General features: G+C 53.3%; 1 protein-coding gene across 2 annotated transcripts in view; it reads left to right on the plus strand.

Annotated features, from left to right (window-relative positions):
• The first annotated feature begins 14289 nt into the window (after positions 1-14289).
• Positions 14290-18401, plus strand: part of Rab11fip4 (RAB11 family interacting protein 4) — a 77194-nt gene continuing 73082 nt past the window's right edge. For both annotated transcript variants that reach the window (XM_059271305.1, XM_059271307.1), the window contains exons 1-2: positions 14290-14373; positions 15953-16041. In XM_059271305.1, coding sequence (XP_059127288.1) covers positions 14367-14373; positions 15953-16041 — 96 coding nt within the window. In that variant the 5' untranslated portion in view covers positions 14290-14366. The remainder of the gene's footprint in view (positions 14374-15952; positions 16042-18401) is intronic.

An 18401-nucleotide genomic window follows, 5' to 3' on the forward strand; every position in this document is an offset into this window, starting at 1 on the left:
GAGTTCTGGCTTCACTTTTTAGTAAGTTGGTAACTATTTGTCCTCGGTGTTCTCATCAGTGACAATGGGCCTAACTAATAATAGAAACTACTCCACAGGCTCATGGAGTGTATCTGGATTGATTCAGGCAATGCTTTTAGGAGTACCAGGCTCAGACTAACTGCTCCAGTTGCCAATTACTATTGTGTCATCATTATCATTGCTATGACTCTGGGGACGTTACTCTGGGGAGCTTGGTGTGGTGGGAGGGGCTGGTAGTAGGTGAGTTAGCACATACCCAGAGAGAGGGTCGCAGTCTGCCCTAGGGAAGGTGGGTGAGTAGGGTGATGGCACAACCCCTCTGTCTTCTGTTGCTGCTGGAACTAGTCCCTCCCCACACCTAACTGCCCTGGAGTCAGCTCAGAAAACTTGAGTGTGCTCAATGACCAGGGCCCTCAGAGGAGGCCAGCCCTGCCACTCCCTGCCTGGCAGAGTCTAGCAGCTGCTCAGCCCTGTTCCCTTCTGGGGCAGGGAACTCCTTAGGATTTACAGGGGAGCTTTGAACCTGCAGATTCCAGGGGTTCCCTGCTGGCTGCCAGGCTGAGCAGATCTGAGTTGGGATTTATAGCATAGAGCTGTGCCTTCAGCACAGGAGCCCAGAGAGCCTGGAGCTCACTGCTTGCCTCTCCCCCAGCCTCGTGTATTAGCAGGGGCTCTGCAGCTTAGTTGTTTCTGGTCCCTGGGACCTTCTTGCTCTGGCCCTCCCTCCCCTTCCCCAGCCTCCAGTCTACATGCCTGCTTTGGGAGAGAGATCTGAATTATGAATCGAGGCCTGAATCATGTATGAGGCCTCTCGCCCCCCATTTGGTGCTGCAGAACTTGCTGGGAAAAGGTTTGCCTCTGCAGAACAGACCTGAACCTTTCCTAGTCCTTGAGGAGCTTTCCCAGCTGACTTCCGGGCCTCCTGCTATGGAGAAGGGCAGGGGAAGAGGCAGTCCTGGGTCCTGGCCCTGGTCCCTTGCGGCCATGTTGGGGAGTCCAGACCATCAGCTTCTTCACTTAGGAAGTTGCTTGGTCACAGAGACCACCTAGAATCTGTCCTCCTGAGGTGCGTGTCGGGTACAGTCTGGGTGGAAGCTGCCCTAGGAGTTGCTGGCAGTGAGGGTGGGCAGGTGGATTGTATGTCCTCACTAAGGACCAGCAATCCCCCTCACCCAGATTCTGTCTCTGCTTCCATAATGGCCCACTTAGTGTCATGGACAAAGGGGACCGACTCTAAGGGGCAGTGCCCAGGACATGGAAATCCTGTCCTTTGGACGTGAGAGGAAGCCGCGTGAGCAGGGCCTGGAAGAAGCCTGACTGGAAGGCTCTGACTGGCCTTGTGTGTCTCAGACTTTCTGATCTGAGAAGGCTGTGTGTGTGTGTGTGTGTGTGTGTGTGTGTGTGTGTGTGTGTACTTGTTTATGTAGATGTGTGCACACGTTTGTGTGAGTGCCCGTGCACACATGGGCACCTGCATGCTGAAGCCTGAGGTCATGTTCATATGTGTGTGTGTGTGTGTGTGTGTGTGTGTGTGTGTGTGTGTGTATGTGTGTATTTTTTTTCCCTAAGTTGATTAGCTCAGCACGGTTGTCACAGAGAGAGAAGCAATAAAAGGACTGAGGGTGACTTCAGTTTACAGTTGAGGATTGGGGCTGCCTGGACCTGCCGCTCTTCTCTGCTCTCCCTCCTGGCGGTGGACAATTAGGATTTACATAAAAAGTGGAAGATAATTAAAAATGATTGAAGGGAATTCACACACACTTCCAGGCAGATTGCTGCCACATCTTAAGTCTCTTTACTATTTTTCTAGAAATGTTTTCATTTTGGGGGGAATTTCATGTGGTGTATTTGATCATATTTACCCCCCCCTCCCCCGACTCCTCCCAGGCCCGCCCGACTCTGTGCCCTCTTTTCACATTTTTATGATTATTTTTTGGATACTCTCGTGTGGGGCCATCTCCTGGTGTCATCCACTTGCAGGGGCCACACGCTCACAGAAAGCTGCTGCTCCAGTGTCCTCAGCTAAGGGTGGGGCTTGTCTCCCGCTCCCTGCTGGGATTCTGTCTGACCTGAGGTGCACAGGTCTGGTGCACGCTGTCCCAGCCATTGTGAACTCCTGTGTGCAGCTGCCCTGCCGTGTGCAGAAAACACCATTTCCTCCTAGTCACCCACTGCCGCCGGCTCTTACAGTCTCTCCTCACTTCCAAAATGGTCCCTGAGCCTTGGGAGGAGAGGGTGTGACACAGGGATCCCGTTTAGGGCTCAGCTCAGTCTTTTATGCGCTACACCCTGACAGGTCCTGGGTCTCTGTGTTAATTGCCATTTGCTACAAAAGAAACCTCTCAGATGAGGGTTGAGCGATTCGCTGATCTATGGGTGTAGCAATAAGTCACTAAGAGTGGGTTCAATACCTTTCTTAAACCTGAAACTCTCTGATTAGGCTGGGCTGGCAGGCCTGTCTCCTCCCTAGCCCTGGAGTTATGGGCACACACTGCCACATCTGGCTGAGAGAAGGCTTTTAGTTGTGGTCGGGCTGGGGGTGGATGGAGTCCAGGCTCTCCTCCTGCATGCTAAACATGTGCCCTACCACTGAGCTATGGCTCCAGCCTCTTGAGAACCCTTTGCTCTGTGATACCTTGACATCCTTAAAGACAGCCTCCTGGAGAGTGTTTGCAAGGGGCACAGCTTGCCTTATGAGAGAAACTGGGCCCATAGTCTCCCCTTGCTTCATAGGGATGACAGATGGGAAATGCTGGGCCAGCTTAGTCTCTCTTCACTTCTGAGAAGTCTGAGATGTCACCTTGGTGTCCCCAGCAGGCCTGGGTTGTGAACCCATCAGAAATGGGCCCTCTCGTGGTTTGAATGAGAACAGCTCCCACAGGCTCCTGGATGCTTGGTCCCCAGTTGGCAGCACTGTTCAGGAAGGATTAGGAGGTGTGACTTTTGTTGAAGGAGATATGTCACTGGGGGCCGGCTTTGAGGTTTCAAAAGCCCACACCATTCTCAGTTAACTTCCTCTGCCTCATGCTTGGGGATCAAGATGTGAGATCTCGGCTATTGCTCCAGCACCATGCCTGCCTGCCTGCTGCCATGCTCCCACCGCAATGGTCACGGACTCACCCTCTGAAACTGTAAGCGTCAAATAAACTCCTTCGTCTATGAGTTACCTTGATCATGGTGTCTTATCAGAGCAATACAAAAAGTAACTAAGACAGGCCTTTTGGGCCCATAGACTGGTGGGGACAGGTCCTCTACATGGCCTACAGGCAGTGAGGTTCCACTTAGAACCCCTGTGGGGTTTCAGGTGAACAGAACATCTTCTTCCTCCCAACAGCCTTCCGAGGGGCCTGCCTGATTCCCATAGGACCCTTAATAAGCAATAGCTTTCAAGTCATCCTCTTGGTCTCCATGGTAACAGTCTGAGGTGGCCTTTGCAACCTGCCCATTTCACAGGAGAAAACCCCGGACTCAGGGAGGCTTTGGTGTTTGTGTCTGGGTGGGTGGTGAGGCTATGTTTCTCCCACAGATTTAGAAACTCCACTGTGGGTTCCCAGAACCTGTAGTCTTTCATTTATCATGTGGAATGAACAGCACCAGAGCTTCTGGCTGGAGCTGCCGTAATTTACATTGCCCCCGGAAGCAAAAACATAATTCCCAGAAGGCTGTGAGGTCTTTGGTCTAATCGCAACTTCTGAGGAAGAAAAGAAGGCCCAGGGAGGGCATTTCACTTGAGTTTGGGAGAAGCTCCAGCAGAACCCCAGGATGAGCAGCTGTTCCAAGAATCAGCAGTGTCCACAGGGGCCCTGACACTGGGCTACAGGACACCAGGAACCACACCATCCATGCCATGGCCTCCAGTGTGCCCCTCCCTTGCAGAAGCACTGCCCAAGCACAGATGTCCCTCCCCTTACAGGGTGAGTCCCCAGAGGTGAGCACAGCATTGCTCTCGTCACCCCTAACCTTCCTAGCACCCCAAAGATCCAAGTAGCGGGCATAGATTGCACTCTCTCCTGGACTCGATCGACTTCAGAATTCAGGACGGTCCACAGGTGCCAGCTAGAGTTTTGTCGGCCCTGGATGGCTGGGGTGGGCATCTGCTAGGAGACATTAGAAAGGCAGGCTCAAGAGGGCTGGAGATGTGGCTCAGCTGGTCTCGCTCTGATCCCAGCACTGCATGAGGCCAAGCAAAGTGGTGCAGAGTGGCAAGTAGCTCTAATCCCAGCACTCCACAGGTAGACACAAGATGAGGAGTTCAAGGCCAATCTTTGGCTACTTGAGACCCTGCCAAAAAAGGGCAGAAATGCAGTCTCAGGCTCCAGCCTGGCAGAATGGGAACCTCCACCCAGCCAAGAGGTCCAGCATCTCCAGTCTCTGTTCTGACAGCAGCTTGGAGTGGAGGTTTCCATGTCTTCCCAACCCACAGAGAGAACAGGCGTTGGTGCCTTTGCCTTTGAGCTCTCGACCATCCCTGTGCCTTATACCCAGCTGCCCGCACCCTGTGGACCTCATAGCACACCTGGGGCCTGGTGCTGGCTGGGTGACTGGGAGAAGAGGCCATGCTTGTGGCCGCAAGGACAGAGCCTTCTCCTTCACGTTCTGCCAGAGCCACCCCTGTCCTCCTGTTAAGACAAGTTCCCTCTTCTGTCATTCTGTCCCTGGAGAGAGGTCAGTGTCCTTAGTAAGGCAAATGGAGGCGGAGCTTTTCTGGTAGACTGGCCAGGAGCACCTTGTGTCTGAGAGTCCCTAGGGACCTGGATTCGTGGTCAGGCAGACATACCATCCTGGCTGACCCAAACCAGTGCCCCCCCAGGCACACCAGTCATCATCTCCTTGTCCACTCAGACCCCTGAAGTGACCCCCGGCAGTCCACCTGGCCTCCCTGTGTGCGTCACACTAAGCAAAGCAAATGCTCTCTCCTTTCCATCCCCACATGGCGCTGGCTCCTCTTCTGGACTGGCATAGTTTCATCATGGCCTCTCTGCCTTCTCCCCTCCGATCATGAGCTTCCAGCACCTTCCTAGGTACAAACCTGGGTCCCTGGGCCCATGCCAATGCCTACCCTCACCCCCACCAGAGGAGATAGTGCCTTCCTGGCCATTCTCCATGGCCAGCCTTCCGCCCTCCATGTCCTCCAGCTGCTAAAGTGGCTGCTGGGCCCCCACCTAACTGGTACCACGAGAGCCTGCCTGAGCTATGTCCACCCGTCCCGTATCTTCTTGTTCTACCCATCTTTTCCCTGGTCCCTCTGGCGTTTCCCATAGCTGCATGTTTCATGTCCGCCCTTTCGGTCCAGCACAGCCACCTCTGCGGGCTGGCCCCATGTGCCGTCCCCAGCCCTCTGGGCTCCGCTTCCCTTGAGCTCCGGCTGTCAGGATTCAGGAACCATCTCCTCTTAGAGGTGACGTTATGGCAGCTTCTGTCTTATCGAGCCTGAAATACCGTGGGCCTTCCCTTTTAAAAGAATTAAATGGCTTTACTGCCGCCCGCACCCTGCTTGAGTTTTAAGACGATACAGTTCCGTTTTTAAATGCAGCCGATTGAAAACTCCTGTGAAGAAGCAGGAGGATTAGCCACCCGGCGTGTGGAGATATAGCTGTGCTGAGAGCAGCACCATGGCCCGGACAGTGCTGCTTTCCTGGAGCCTGCATATTTCTAAATCCCCGCATGTAATGTCGCTCTGAGGGTGAGTCATTGGTCTTTGCTCGCGCAGCTGGTGAATGGAAGAGGGGGATTCCAGCCCAGCTCTGTCTACCACAGAGACCAGGAGTGACATACAGCCAGACACGGGGGAGTAGGATCAGTCATCTACATGTTTTATGCTCTTCCCGGGGCTATTTTTATTTTACTCATAATGTACAGCAGGATATCGGTCCTTTCCCTGGGAGCCTCCTGGGAGTTTGTCATTCTCCCCATGGGGCTGAAGAAGTGTTTGCTGAAGGCAGGGACAGCAGACAGAGACATGCAGAGGCAGTCCTTTTCAGGGGCCACCCACACTTCTGTCCTTCCCATTACTATTCAGCCGCTAAACAAAGCCCTCGTGGGTGGCCAGAGGGACTTTCAGTGTGGCAGCTCAGACCGATTGAGGGGCTGCTGGTCACACCTGGACACTCCGGAGTCTTGAAACGTCTCCAGCTTGTAGCTCAGATGAGGCTACACTGCCCAGGACGGGGTGGCCATGGTGCCAGGTCTGGGCCATGGTACCAAGTCTCCTTCTTGATACCTGACCCTAGCCAAAGATGCCCCAATGCCCCATGGTCCCTCTTTATCATGCACTGAGCACCTTAACTCGCGGGATTTCTTCCTGTCCCCATCTTTTTATCCAGCGGTCCTTGGTGTATGTGTGTGTGGGGGGGGTGCACACACGAATGTGCAGACACCAGATCCTGTGCATGTGCAGGGAGGCCAGAGGAGGAGGCCAGGGGGGTGACCTACTCTGTCGCTCTTCCTCATGCCTCTGAGACAAGGGTCTCTCACTGAACCCGGAGCTAGGCTGGTTGCCAGCAAGCCCCAGTCATCCTCCCAACTCCATCCCCAACAGCACTGGGGGTGCACGTGCAAGCCATGCCCAGCTTTCTACAACACAGTTGTTGGGATCCAAGCTCAGGTCCTCAAGTGTAGGCAACAGGCACTCTTCCCCACTGAGCCATCTCCCCAGCCCAAAGAGAGTTCTTCATCAGGGACCCTCAGCTTTGTTAACCAAAACCCCATGCGTGGTTCAAATGCTGAGCAAATGGCCTGCATGCATGCATGTATGTATGTATGTATGCATTATGTATCGAGAGGGCAAACTACTTCCTTGATGCTCAGAGGCGTCATCCAGGACAAGGCCTCCTTCCATTGATCTTCCCCCATGTAGCCTGGGATGCAGCCGCTGTATGACTCGCCCCTTCCCCCATCAGAACCCCCTGCAGATTTCTCTTCCCCTCTCATTGACCAGAGGTTTAGCATACATTTGCCTAAACCAAACACTGGCCAGAGATAGGAGTCCTCCTGACAGGTTTGGCCCAATCAGAACTCCTGGCCCTGAGGGAGGTACCCTAAAGTACCAGGTCAAACAGGAGAAGGGCCGCTGGGCCCCACCGAGGCTGCCCTGCCCAGGAAGGACGGAAGATGGGCAGCAGGCTCTTCAGTTCTTGTCGTTATTTGGGGCTTTGGTTGAGTAGTCTCTGCAGGGCCCAGGGCAGCTGCCTTGGAGGGAGAGGTTGGTTTCACTCCAGTCCCTTCATTCCCTCCTTGTTTTGCTAGTTTTCATCTCTTCACTGGCCTCATGTGCACCCCAAACAGCACCCGGGAGACATTCCAACCACATAGACTCCCAAGGCTGGTATTAGTGTTATTCAGTGCTCTCATTTTCCAACAGGGAAACTGAGGCACACGGAGAGAGGAGATCTCCAAGACTCCTTATCGAGGAGATTGATGGTGGAGTTATAAACCGGTCTACCTCTGCCAGTTCCTGCCAGGATGTGTTACTCTCCATCTCTCTTAAGTACCCTTTGCTCCTGACTCATCCTCGCCTAGCATGTCTATAATGTTCATTATTTGCTGATCCTCACCCTGGCCCTGGGAATCAGCACTCTAGATGCTTAGAAATGGGCTTAGAGGGCTAATATGGCTGTTGGCACACAGTTGTCATGCTCTGGTGTTCATGGCATGCAGGCTTTGGGATCGGTGATTAGGACCTGACAGGGGGATGACTGGACTCTTCAACCTCACTCGGGGTGTAGGGACTGGCAGAACCTTCTTTGGAAACTCTTCCCTCGCTCGCTCTGTCTGCACCTGGCTTTGCCGAAACTCTTGCCCAGCCCCCCTGCCCTCCCACCCTCCCTGAGAATTAATGGAGAGAGAGGTCAGTGGCTGCCTGCACCCTTTGTCTCCTGGACTCTAGAACACAGGCCTCATTGTGTGCCTGACACCGGGCAGCTGGGCTGCCTGGGAAAGTGGATAAACAAGCAGCTGGGCCCCGAGGCCCCTGAGGAGGGCCGCAGCCCTCTGGGTGGGTGGTAGGAGGAGAGACTGGCCTGTAGGGAGAGCCAGGCCAGGGGTGTTGAGAGTGTGGCCTCCTCTACCTCCTCTAATGATGGAGGAGGCCAGGGCAGGAGAGAGGAAGGACCAGCTGTTTCTCTACACCAGTGGTTCTCAACCTTCCTCACACTGTGACCCTTTAATATACAGTCCCTCCTGTGGTGACCCCCCCACCATAAAATGATTCTCATGGCTACTTCATAACTGTCATGTTGCTACTGTTATGAAGCACAATGTAAATATTTTTAGAGATAGAGGTTTGTCAGATGAGTCACAACCTGCATGTTGAGAACTACTGCTCAGAGGAAGAGGAGGTGCCAGACACCTAGAAGGTCATTCTGTGGGATAAAGCATGCAGCCAGCCTGCTGGCCAGTGCGATCCTCAGACCCTGGATAACCTTGACCTTCTCCTCCTGAGTGCTGAGGTTACAAGGGGCCACCACATCCAGTTCATGCAGAGGGTCTAACACAGAGCTTCCAATCTCAGCTGTATCTCCAGCTTCAGACCTCAGATCTCAGGGACAACCCCTCCTGTTTTGCTTCAACCATCCCAGGCCACCTGCCCCTGCCGGATCCCCTCTCTCCCCTGCTCCCTTTGCTGTTCGCTGTACCTACTTCCCCTCGGCTAGCTGGCTCCCAGCACCCTGTACCACTGGTCCAGGGACCAGTGCTGCCCCCATTCTGTGTTCAGTACCTGAGTCCTCAGACCTCCATTCTGACTGCTCCCCTACTCCTAAAGCGTTTCTGAGGACAGAATCATTAGGGTCAGCAGCTGCATGAGCCATCTCTCTAGCCCTTACTTTCTCAAAAATGTTATGTATATAGGTGCATTACCCACATGTATGTCTCTATACCACTTTCCTGGTATCTGTGGAGGCCCGAAGACACAGTTAGATCCCCTGGAACTGGAGTTACAGCTGGGTCAGCCACTGTATGGGTGCTGGGATTGAACCCAGGTCATCTGGTAAGGCAACCAGTGCTCTTAATCATGGAGCTACCTCTCTAGCCCTATTTATTTTTTATTGTGTGTGTACGGGTGTTTAACCTGTGTGTATATGTGTGCACCATTTATATCCAGTACCTGTGGAAGCCAGAAAAAGATGGCAGATCCCTTCCAACTGGAGTTACAGATGTTTGTGAGCTACCATATGGGTGCTGGGAATTGAACCTTGTTCCTCTGGACGAGCAGCCAGTTCTTAATCAGTGAGCCCCCTCTCCAGCCTCCCCTTTAAAAATAATAACGTGTGTGTGTGTGTGTGTGTGTGTGTGTGTGTGTGTGTGTGTGTTAGCATGGTGTGGGTTTGTTTTTAATTAGGAAATTAGTCCAGTTGGGTGGAACCCTGGCGTCCCCACTTGTCCTCTAAGCAGCTCTTCTAACGTAGCCCGTTCAGGCCCCAGAGCCTTTGCCATGCTCTTCAGTGCCCAAAGGATGCACACCGGGGCTGGGCCGCTCCACTCCTCAGTCAGCGGCTCAGTTCTGAACTGACCAGCTCGCTACCTCTGCAGCTCAGGGCAGGGCTCAGGACTTCAGCCGCGCTCTAAGGGTCTTCATCCACTCCCGAGCTCTGCCTTCTCAGTGTCCCGCCCTGTCCAGTTCCCAGGGCCTCCTTTCCTACTTCACCCCCACCGGACTATCTCTCTATCCCCCACTGCTCTACCACGCCATGCTCACATACTGTGTGGCTGCTGCCACCACTCAGCTTTGGGACCTGAGTTTGCCTTGTGGGAAAGACAGACTAGACGACAGACATACACACACACACACACACACACACACACACACACACACACACACACGCACACACGCAGAGGAAGAAGCGAGAGAAAGAAACAACTAGGGCGTCTTCCTCATTTTGTGTCTCGGATGGGACCGTCCCCAGCTTTGCATCAGGAAGCGGGCTCCTTTAGAATCCTCCCTCTTCACATCTGCGGCACAGGAAATAGGAAAAGTAAAGATAACCCCGCCCCCATGCAAGCTTCTCTTTCCCCTCAGTTCACCTCGTACAGTCCTATCTCCCTACGTCCTCCATGCGTGCTGGGCAGTGGTCACTGGGAGAGATGGAATTTGGGGTGCCTGCTCCGGCTCACCCTGGTTGGTTTTATTTGTGTTTGGGGGGTTTGCTTTGAGACAGGTCTCTGTGTGCGGACTAGGCTGGGCTGGAGGTTACACGGCGCATACCACCACGCCCTTCTTCCTCCAACTTTAGTGTGGGCATCTCCGTAACAGATTTGAAGTCTGCAGTCGGTCTGGGATGCCAGCTGGCAACCTTTCTTTTAGCGGTAATTTTTTCTTTAATATTCAAATTCTTAAGCAAGGGTTCCCTGTACTGGTGCCAGTTTTTCTAGTCAAAATTTCTCCGCTTTGTTCTTTCTCTAGTTGGAGCAAGCCCCTGAACTTATAAGTAATTATAATTACTTCAGTAGCAATAATTACTGGGGGTCGCCTGGGCTCAGCTGCCTCCTCATGGCTGTATGACCTTAACCCTGAATGCCTGAGCCTTGAGTATTTCCTCATCTGTAAAATGGGATCAAGAATTCTGTTTGGGATCCAGAAGTCCGGGAGGCTGAAACCACTCTGTCTAGAGAGTGCCCGGCACAAAGGCAGTTGCTCCTCTGCACTTGCTCTGGTGGGAACGGCTAATATTTATTCAGCGCCTCAAGATGCTGAGAGCCACAGCTAAGCCTGCTTATCCTCCTTGTTCAAAGAGGCGGCTGAGACCTCCAGGAGCAAAGGGCTGCTTAGCCTTCACCGGCTCGCCGGGCCTGCCTGGGGGAGGTGTGGGAGGCCAGCCGGGGTCAGGGGGAGATCTTGCTGGTAAGCAGACCACAGTGTGACTCACAGCTTCACAGCATCCTTCCATCAGAAAGATGTGACTGTGGGGGATGAATGGAGAAACTCAGCCTGAAGAGAGGAGCAATAGAAATAGAAGGGGAAGCCTGGTAACTGGATGGTTCCCAGTACGAAAGACCAGCAGTTCTCTGCCAGCAGAGGCACCAGTTCCCCTGGCAGCAAGCTGCTGGTCCAGCTGTGCGCACTCAGCTGTTCCTGTCATCCCTGCCAGGTCTGGAGCTTGCTTTCCCCTCTCGTGGGAGCCAGAGGAGCCCAGGACTGCGTGACATCCACCCCCGCTGGGTATCCGTGTCATCTGCTGCGCTCCCTGCCAGGAGGGAGCCCCTTCCCCTTCCTGGGACTTGGCTCCCTTGCCAGATCAGCAGACACAGCCCCAGATGCAGATTCCCAGTGTCAAAGTCAGGCACGCACCCACCCCCAGCCCGCTCCCCTTTCTGTGTGTTTTTAGGGTTTTGTGTGTTTGGGTTTTGGTGGTTTTGTTTGTTTTCTGAGACAGGGTCTCTTTTGTAGCCTAGGCTGACTTCAAATACAGCGCCTCTATCTTTCTTTGGCCATGTTAGGGAGAGAGGCCAGGGCTTGCACATACATGCCCACACAGTGACACCCCCAGCCTAGAGCTGTCTTCATAGGCAGAGTTAGGGGAATTGAATCAGTACTTGACACACACAGGCCGGCGACAGCCTGGCTCTGGCCCAGCAGAGGCCACACACCTTGCATAGGGCAGAGTAGCAGTAGATTGCAGCCGCTGATACTCTAAGGTCAGGAAGACCTGGTTCAGTAGCTGCCACTGCTGGTGACGGCCTACGGGGCTTAATTTATCTGATCCTCAGTGTCCTCCACCATAGCATGGGGACTGTCATAGCAGCTACTGTTTCAGTGGCTCACAGGGAGCCCCCGTGGGCCTAGCAAGGATTTTTCACCCCTTTCTACACCACGCTGCTAGAGTCTCATTTAAAAAGCCATTGTAACCACTGTTGTGGTCTTTATGGATGCTAACTGCATGTGATATAAAAATTTACTAATTATACTGTCTCCACAAGCTGTCTTATAGTATATGTGGCCACTACCCCAGGACTGCCATCCTTGAGAGCTTCGTGGGAGTAGCTGTAGAGAAGGGAGTCATAGAAATTGTGAGCTCCTAACTGTAGCCTGGAATATATCCATATGTTCTCAACCTGTGGGTCCCGACCCCATTGGGGAGTCAAAAGACCCTTTCACAGGGGTGCATATCAGATATTTACATTATGATTCATCACAGTAGCAAGATGACAGCTACAAAGTAGCAACAAAAATAATATTATGGTTGGGGGTCACCACAGCATGAGGAACTGTATTAAAGGGTCACAGTCTTAGGAAGGTTGAGAACCACTGCTGTGGACTATTTGGTGGTTCTTAGGCCCTCCTCACATCTATGTATCTGTCATCAGCCACACCCCCCAGCCCCCACCTCTGTACTAGCTTTCTCTGGAATTCAGTGGATGGTCAGCCTGGCCCAGTGATGTCTACAGACCCAGGGGCTTAAAGACTGGCAGTCCCCTGGATTACAGAACCTGCTGTGCCTCAGCATGTGAGGCTGGAGCTCTCCTTCAGCCACTGAGCTGAGTTATTATGCCCAAATAATTAAGGCATAGCCCCTGACCCTGGGGAGGGCTGTAGGGGTGTAGAGGTAAGGTCCTAGAGGTTGGGAGGGGGAAGGCGGGGGTCAGGGTGTCCCAGGCCCTCCTTACATTCACAGGCTCTCTGTATGGCGGGGAGGGGTAGCAGGAGGAGAGGAGGAGGGTGGCCAGCTGGAGCCGTGGGTGAGCTCCCCCCACAGCCTGCAGGTGGCACCTGGGCAGTACTGTTCTCAGAAGCCATGTCGTTGCCTGGTAATGTCAGTGGCGTCCGTGGTAGTGGGGGTGGGGTCGGGCCGACAGCTGTAATGCTGGGGGTGCTCTGGCCAGGCCTGAGCTGGCAAAAAGCCTCTTCCCTCTGCCGTGGAATTCTACAGCCCCATGGAGGCTGAGGGGAAGGGGCTGGGAGTTCCTCAGCCATGGCTAGTGCACAGGGCTATGGGTCTCTCTGGACCTCTGCGATAGCATCCTCCCTTAGAGTTGGGGATGCCTGGATCCGAGGGATGGTCCACTAGGTACCAGGTTCAGAAACATCTTAGGACATTGCATAGCCTCTGGGTTATCCCTCAGTCTCAGACTCCGCAGAGTGGAAAAGCAAGGCTAGTTGGAATAGAGGTACACAGAGCCACCGTGAGCGGGGATGGAGAGGTAGCTGTGGTAGGGGCTGTGCTCACTGAAGCCCACTGGGCCCGGCCCTTGATTCTGGACTACTGCGGGGACCCGGGCTTCAGATGCCTGCTGCAATTGCCATGCTGTGGATGTGCAGGAGGACAGTCTGTGAGCAGATGAGTCTTCCCACCTGCCTGTGCTTTGCCACATGTGACAAGCAGAGTGGGCTTGAGGACAGGCCTGCCTGTGATGGTGCTAACACCACAACAGTGACAGATCCCTGTCCTGCATGCCACGTCTGTGTTCCCAGCACGCTCTCATACCATCACCTGCAGCACAGCCAGAGGGAATTCCAGAAAGAGCTTGTCCTTGTTTTGTGAACCTTTTCCCGAGGAAGATAGACACAAACACCTGTTCTGCATGGTGTGGCTCACCAGGGAGCCACTGAGTTCATTGGGCTTACTACCTACAAAGCATGGGTAACCCCTGAGCCACCGAGTCACCAAAAGCCTCGCCCTGCCGTGGATGATGGTTTCCGAAGATGATGATGACTAGGGGGATGTTGCCTAACGGGGTGCATGAGTGTGGGTGTGTATCCATGTGACCATGTGTAACTAGCTAGCTACCACCATCCACATTAGTCAAGTATCAGACAAGTAGGAGGCACGCAGTGACCAGTTGTTTAATGAATGAGTAAATGACTGAAGGACCGAATGAGTGTTTTGCAAAGCTGTTACCAAGGTACGAGCTAATTTGGAAAAAAAAAAAAAAAGTCAAGAAGCTGAACTTCATAGGCTGGGGACGTAGCTCCGGGAGAATTTAGTTCTAAGCTAGCCTGGGCTACATAGCCAGACCCTGTCTACAAAACAGACACACAGTGACCTGGTAGCTAGCGGAGTGCTGGCTTTCAATGTGCTGTCTTTGGAGCAGGTCTGGAGAAGCCTGTGGGACCACACCCTACATGGATGAGGCCCTCTTTACCTTTCCTTACGTGAGTCTTCAACAGAGGGGAATAACATGATCCCAGGTGAAAAGACCAAGTTGGTAACACTGGTGTCCTTTTGGCTTAATTGGCGAGACCCACCCCCCTCCATTCCACCTTCTGCCCCAGTGTCCTGGACCTTGGGGTGTCCAGGGTGCTTCACGCCTGTCCTCTTTCCTTCCCAAAGGTGGAAAAACTTGTGAAGTGTTTGGATCCCAATGACCTGGGCAGAATCAACTTTAAGGATTTTTGCCGAGGAGTGTTCGCCATGAAAGGTGAGGTCCTCTTCGGGGTCCTATCCGGCTAGGAGGCCAGCACACGGGGGTCCCAGAGCCCAGGTGGGTCCCAGAAATGGGCTCTGTTCCTAGTGACCCGTGGGGGCTGAAGGGAAAGGTCTTGGGCATGGGTAGTGCATGTTGTCGTGGCTCGCTCTCTCTCTGACCCCCTGCCGCAGGGCTCCATCACCAGGGGCAGGACAGCCTTTCTGCCCTTCTCGTATCCCCCCCTCTGGAGAACTGCTCTTCTCGGCTTTTCTCCTCTTGACACCCCTTTCCTGCTGGCATGGCTAGGCTCCAGAGGAGTTTCCTCGACTTCCCACTCCAGGGGGAGGGTTGGGCTTTGCTCAGTCAGTGGTTGAGAGCTTGCCTAACTAGTGCAAAGCTCTGGGCTCCCTAGCCAGCAATGGGAGGGGGAAAAGTAGTCAAATGAATCCAGTTCTGGCCACAACTGGGTGGAGCTGGCTGCCATATCTCTCTTCGCTTAGGGGCCCCTTATTTATTAACTGCCCTCTCTCCTCTTTTTTTTTTTTTTTTTTTTTTTTTGGTTTTTCGAGACAGGGTTTCTCTGTGTAGCTTTGCGCCTTTCCTGGAACTCACTTGGTAGCCCAGGCTGGCCTCGAACTCACAGAGATCCGCCTGCCTCTGCCTCCCGAGTGCTGGGATTAAAGGCGTGCGCCACCACCGCCCGGCCCCTCTCTCCTCTTAACCCTTCCTAATTCATTCCTTCCCCTATTCCTTTTGTTTTTCCTTTTCAAAATTCCAAGGTCAGTTTTGAGAAACTCGTAGAAATCAGAATTTTGGTACTCAATCTTCCATCACACTCCCTCCGGGCCCTGAGTGGCCAGGAGGACTTCTGAAGCCTCCCCCTGGCCCCAGGAGAACATGCAGCTCCTTCCAGAGAAATCCTGTCACCTGTGATGGCAGCCAGGCTCTCCCTTCTGTGGTGAGGTCTGGGCGAGCTCATCCCTGCAGCGTCCTCGGAGTTCCAGGAAGTAGAAAAGGAGCAAGAATTCTGAAGCAGAAGTGAGAGGGGAACAGAGTTCGCTGGGGAAACTGAGGCAGCACAGAAAGCCTACTAAGTTTCTACAGTGATTTGTTTGGTTCTGTGGACCGGCTCAGACCACTCCTGCCCTGTGCCTGTGCTGAGCCCCTGGTCCACCTGTGTAACTGGCTCAGCAGGGTGTAAGAGCCTATCTAGAGGATGGCCCTATCTAGAGTTTCGGGGCAGGGCGTCGGTAGGGAACGTGGCAGGTAGCCCCTGTGTGCAGAGGGGAGGACTTCCCAGCCTAGGTCCTTCCCTGCACTCAGCCTGCTTCTGCGTTTGTGTCTCCTCTCTGTGTCCCCACTGGGATTAGTCCCACAGAAGAAGTAAGTCCCTCATCAGGTGCCTTCCTGACACCTTGTGTCGTTCCCTGAACCAGCCCCGCATAGCTGGGCATATCCTCCCCTGACACTGTGTTGGAGACATGGGCCACCTGTTTCCTCCATCAGTTCCCTCCAAGGCCCATTAGTGAGAAGATGATCAGCCATGCAGGCTGAGGCTCATACCACTCTCTGTCTGTCTGTCTGTCCACAGGGTGCGAGGAGCTACTGAAGGACGTGCTGTCAGTGGAGAGCGCGGGGACCCTGCCATGTTCTCCAGAGATCCCAGACTGTGTGGAGCAGGTAAGGGCCATGGATGGCCTTGGTGCCTCCTGCGCTTGGCTGTCTATCCTTCTTGCCATTGGCACCGGGGCTTGGCTTTGCGGCATCTCCAAGACTGGGACTTCCTCTGATGGCCCTCTGGCATCAAAGTCAAAAAACCACCTTGGGAGAGCTGGGTACATGCCTCTAATCCTAGCCCTTAGGAGGCTGAGGCAGGGAGATTGCTACAGGTCTGAGGCCAGCCTGGGCTACATAGCAAGGCTGTCTCAAACTAAAATAAGAAAAGAAAAAAGACATCACTTTGGGACAGGCACAGTGAAGCCCTTAGGGAGGCATGGTGGAATAGGAACTGGGGCCACGTAGTATCTTCCTCCAACTTACCAGTGTTGCTGAGGAGAAACTGAGTCACAGAACTGTTTTTTTTTTTGCAAACACAGCTTTGTAAAACGCACTGTCTGTGGTCTCCAGGGAACCTTCCTGCTGGAGGAGGCCTGTTTTGGCTCCTCACCCAAGTCAGCTCCAGAACCTGTCTGACTCTGGGTTAGAACTTCATCCTGAGGCCACTCCCCCTGGAAAATGAAGGAAGCCTAGGCCACACTAGCTGATGACCAGGATCTCTGGATGCTTCGGGTGGTGGAGTCCAAGTGAGCTTCGGTGGGCAGGTCTTGGGGGATGGGAACCTATAGGGGGTCCCATAATGCTGAGGGTGGCCAAGCGGACTGTTGGAGAAGGCCAGGGCACTGTCAAAAGTATAAATAATCTAAGGATCGTGATGATCAGGGCTGGGGTGTAGCCTGGTGGTAATTGTTTACCTAGATTATCATGATTGATCCTGTCAGCCTCACCAGATTGAGAAGCACCTAGATAAGGAACGGCCATGTCAGGGTGTGTATGGGGCGTGTGTTGGTTTTAAGTACGTGGCTCTGGTTACCGTGGGAGAAAGGTCACGAGACACGACAAAACCCAGTATCAGAGCTTTATTAGGAGGAGGTGGGGGGGGGGGGGCAGAAGAGGGTGACCAGGTCTGTGAAAGACATATGCAGGAGAAGGGAGAGATGGGGGAGGAGGAGAGAGCAGAAGAGAAAGGAGGAGTCTGTGGCCGGCTGTTTAAGGATTCTCCTGTACATGCACCTGTGGGCTTAGGGAGCCACACCTCGGATACACAGATTGCATGACCATGCTGCGCACATTACATAATCATGCAGCGTACGGATGATGTAAGACGTAAGACCCCTTGCTTAGCTACTGAACTGCGCATGTGCGGTCGTATAGCTGGAGGAGTGGCAGAATCCTAACAGGGTGGTGTTTCCAGAGAGGGTTAACTAAAAGGAGATCTGCCCTGGATAAATGGGCAACACCATCCCACAGGCTGGAATAAAAGGGCAAGGGAGGGGAAAGCAGACAGACCAGGTTCCCACCCCCCACACACACCTTTCCCCATCCCTGCAGGCTTCCTGGCCACCATGAGTGCCTCTGGCACACTTTCCTGCTACCATGTTGCTCTGTCTTACCTCAGGCTCCAAGCAATGGATCCCAGGGAGGCTTCGAAACCATGAGCCAAAATAAGTCCTTCCTTCCTCTTTCCCTCTCTCCCTTTCTTTATTTTCTTAGGCCTCTGCCACAGAGACAGCAGGTCTAACACACAGGTCCAGGGCAGGAACAGAGGCTTGTAAGGTGGGAACTGCTACGGGTCTGGGGTTGTTCAGAGATTCACCAATCTGACCATGAATAAATTTTAATACATAAGAGGCTTTACTAAATACTGACTAGGACCATGGATACTGGCCAGGTCCATACCTGAGACTCATGCTTAGAGTATAGCCCTGAATTACATTAGAAAGAGGCTTATAAAGGCAAAACCCAGGAGACTACATACTTCCTGCCTTCATCCAATCAGGGGCAAGCATGCATCCTGACATACTTCCTGCCTATGCACCTCCCTCCTTCGTGGGATCAAGCACACATCCTGTGCAGTTGGAGCAACCAAGCTTACTTACAGAAGTCAAAACACAGGCTTGTTGTCTTACATGAACAGCCCCCAGCGTTCCAGGAAGTTATCTGTCCCTGGGCAAGTGGGCTTACAGGTTAGAGGCTTTTTTGTTTTATAGATCTCTTAAGCACATAGGGTTAGGTATCACAGGAACAAGGAAACTGAATAGTAGGGACAAAAAGCTGATTGGCCAGCCTCAGACTGCTGTTTTGAAAGGGTTAAGGGAGCAGGGGATTTCCTTATTGTGCCAGCTAACTCTCCTGGTTTCTGGGGAGGCCACATAGGAGCTTAGTCTCAGTTTTAATGGCATGAAACATCATCATAAACCAGGCTCTTTAGGTCTGGTCTGCTTAGCGCGGAGGCCTGGTCACACACACCAGGGGCCACCGGT

Source organism: Peromyscus eremicus, chromosome 8a (genome assembly GCF_949786415.1).
Source record: "Peromyscus eremicus chromosome 8a, PerEre_H2_v1, whole genome shotgun sequence".
Taxonomy (NCBI): Eukaryota; Metazoa; Chordata; class Mammalia; order Rodentia; family Cricetidae; genus Peromyscus; species Peromyscus eremicus.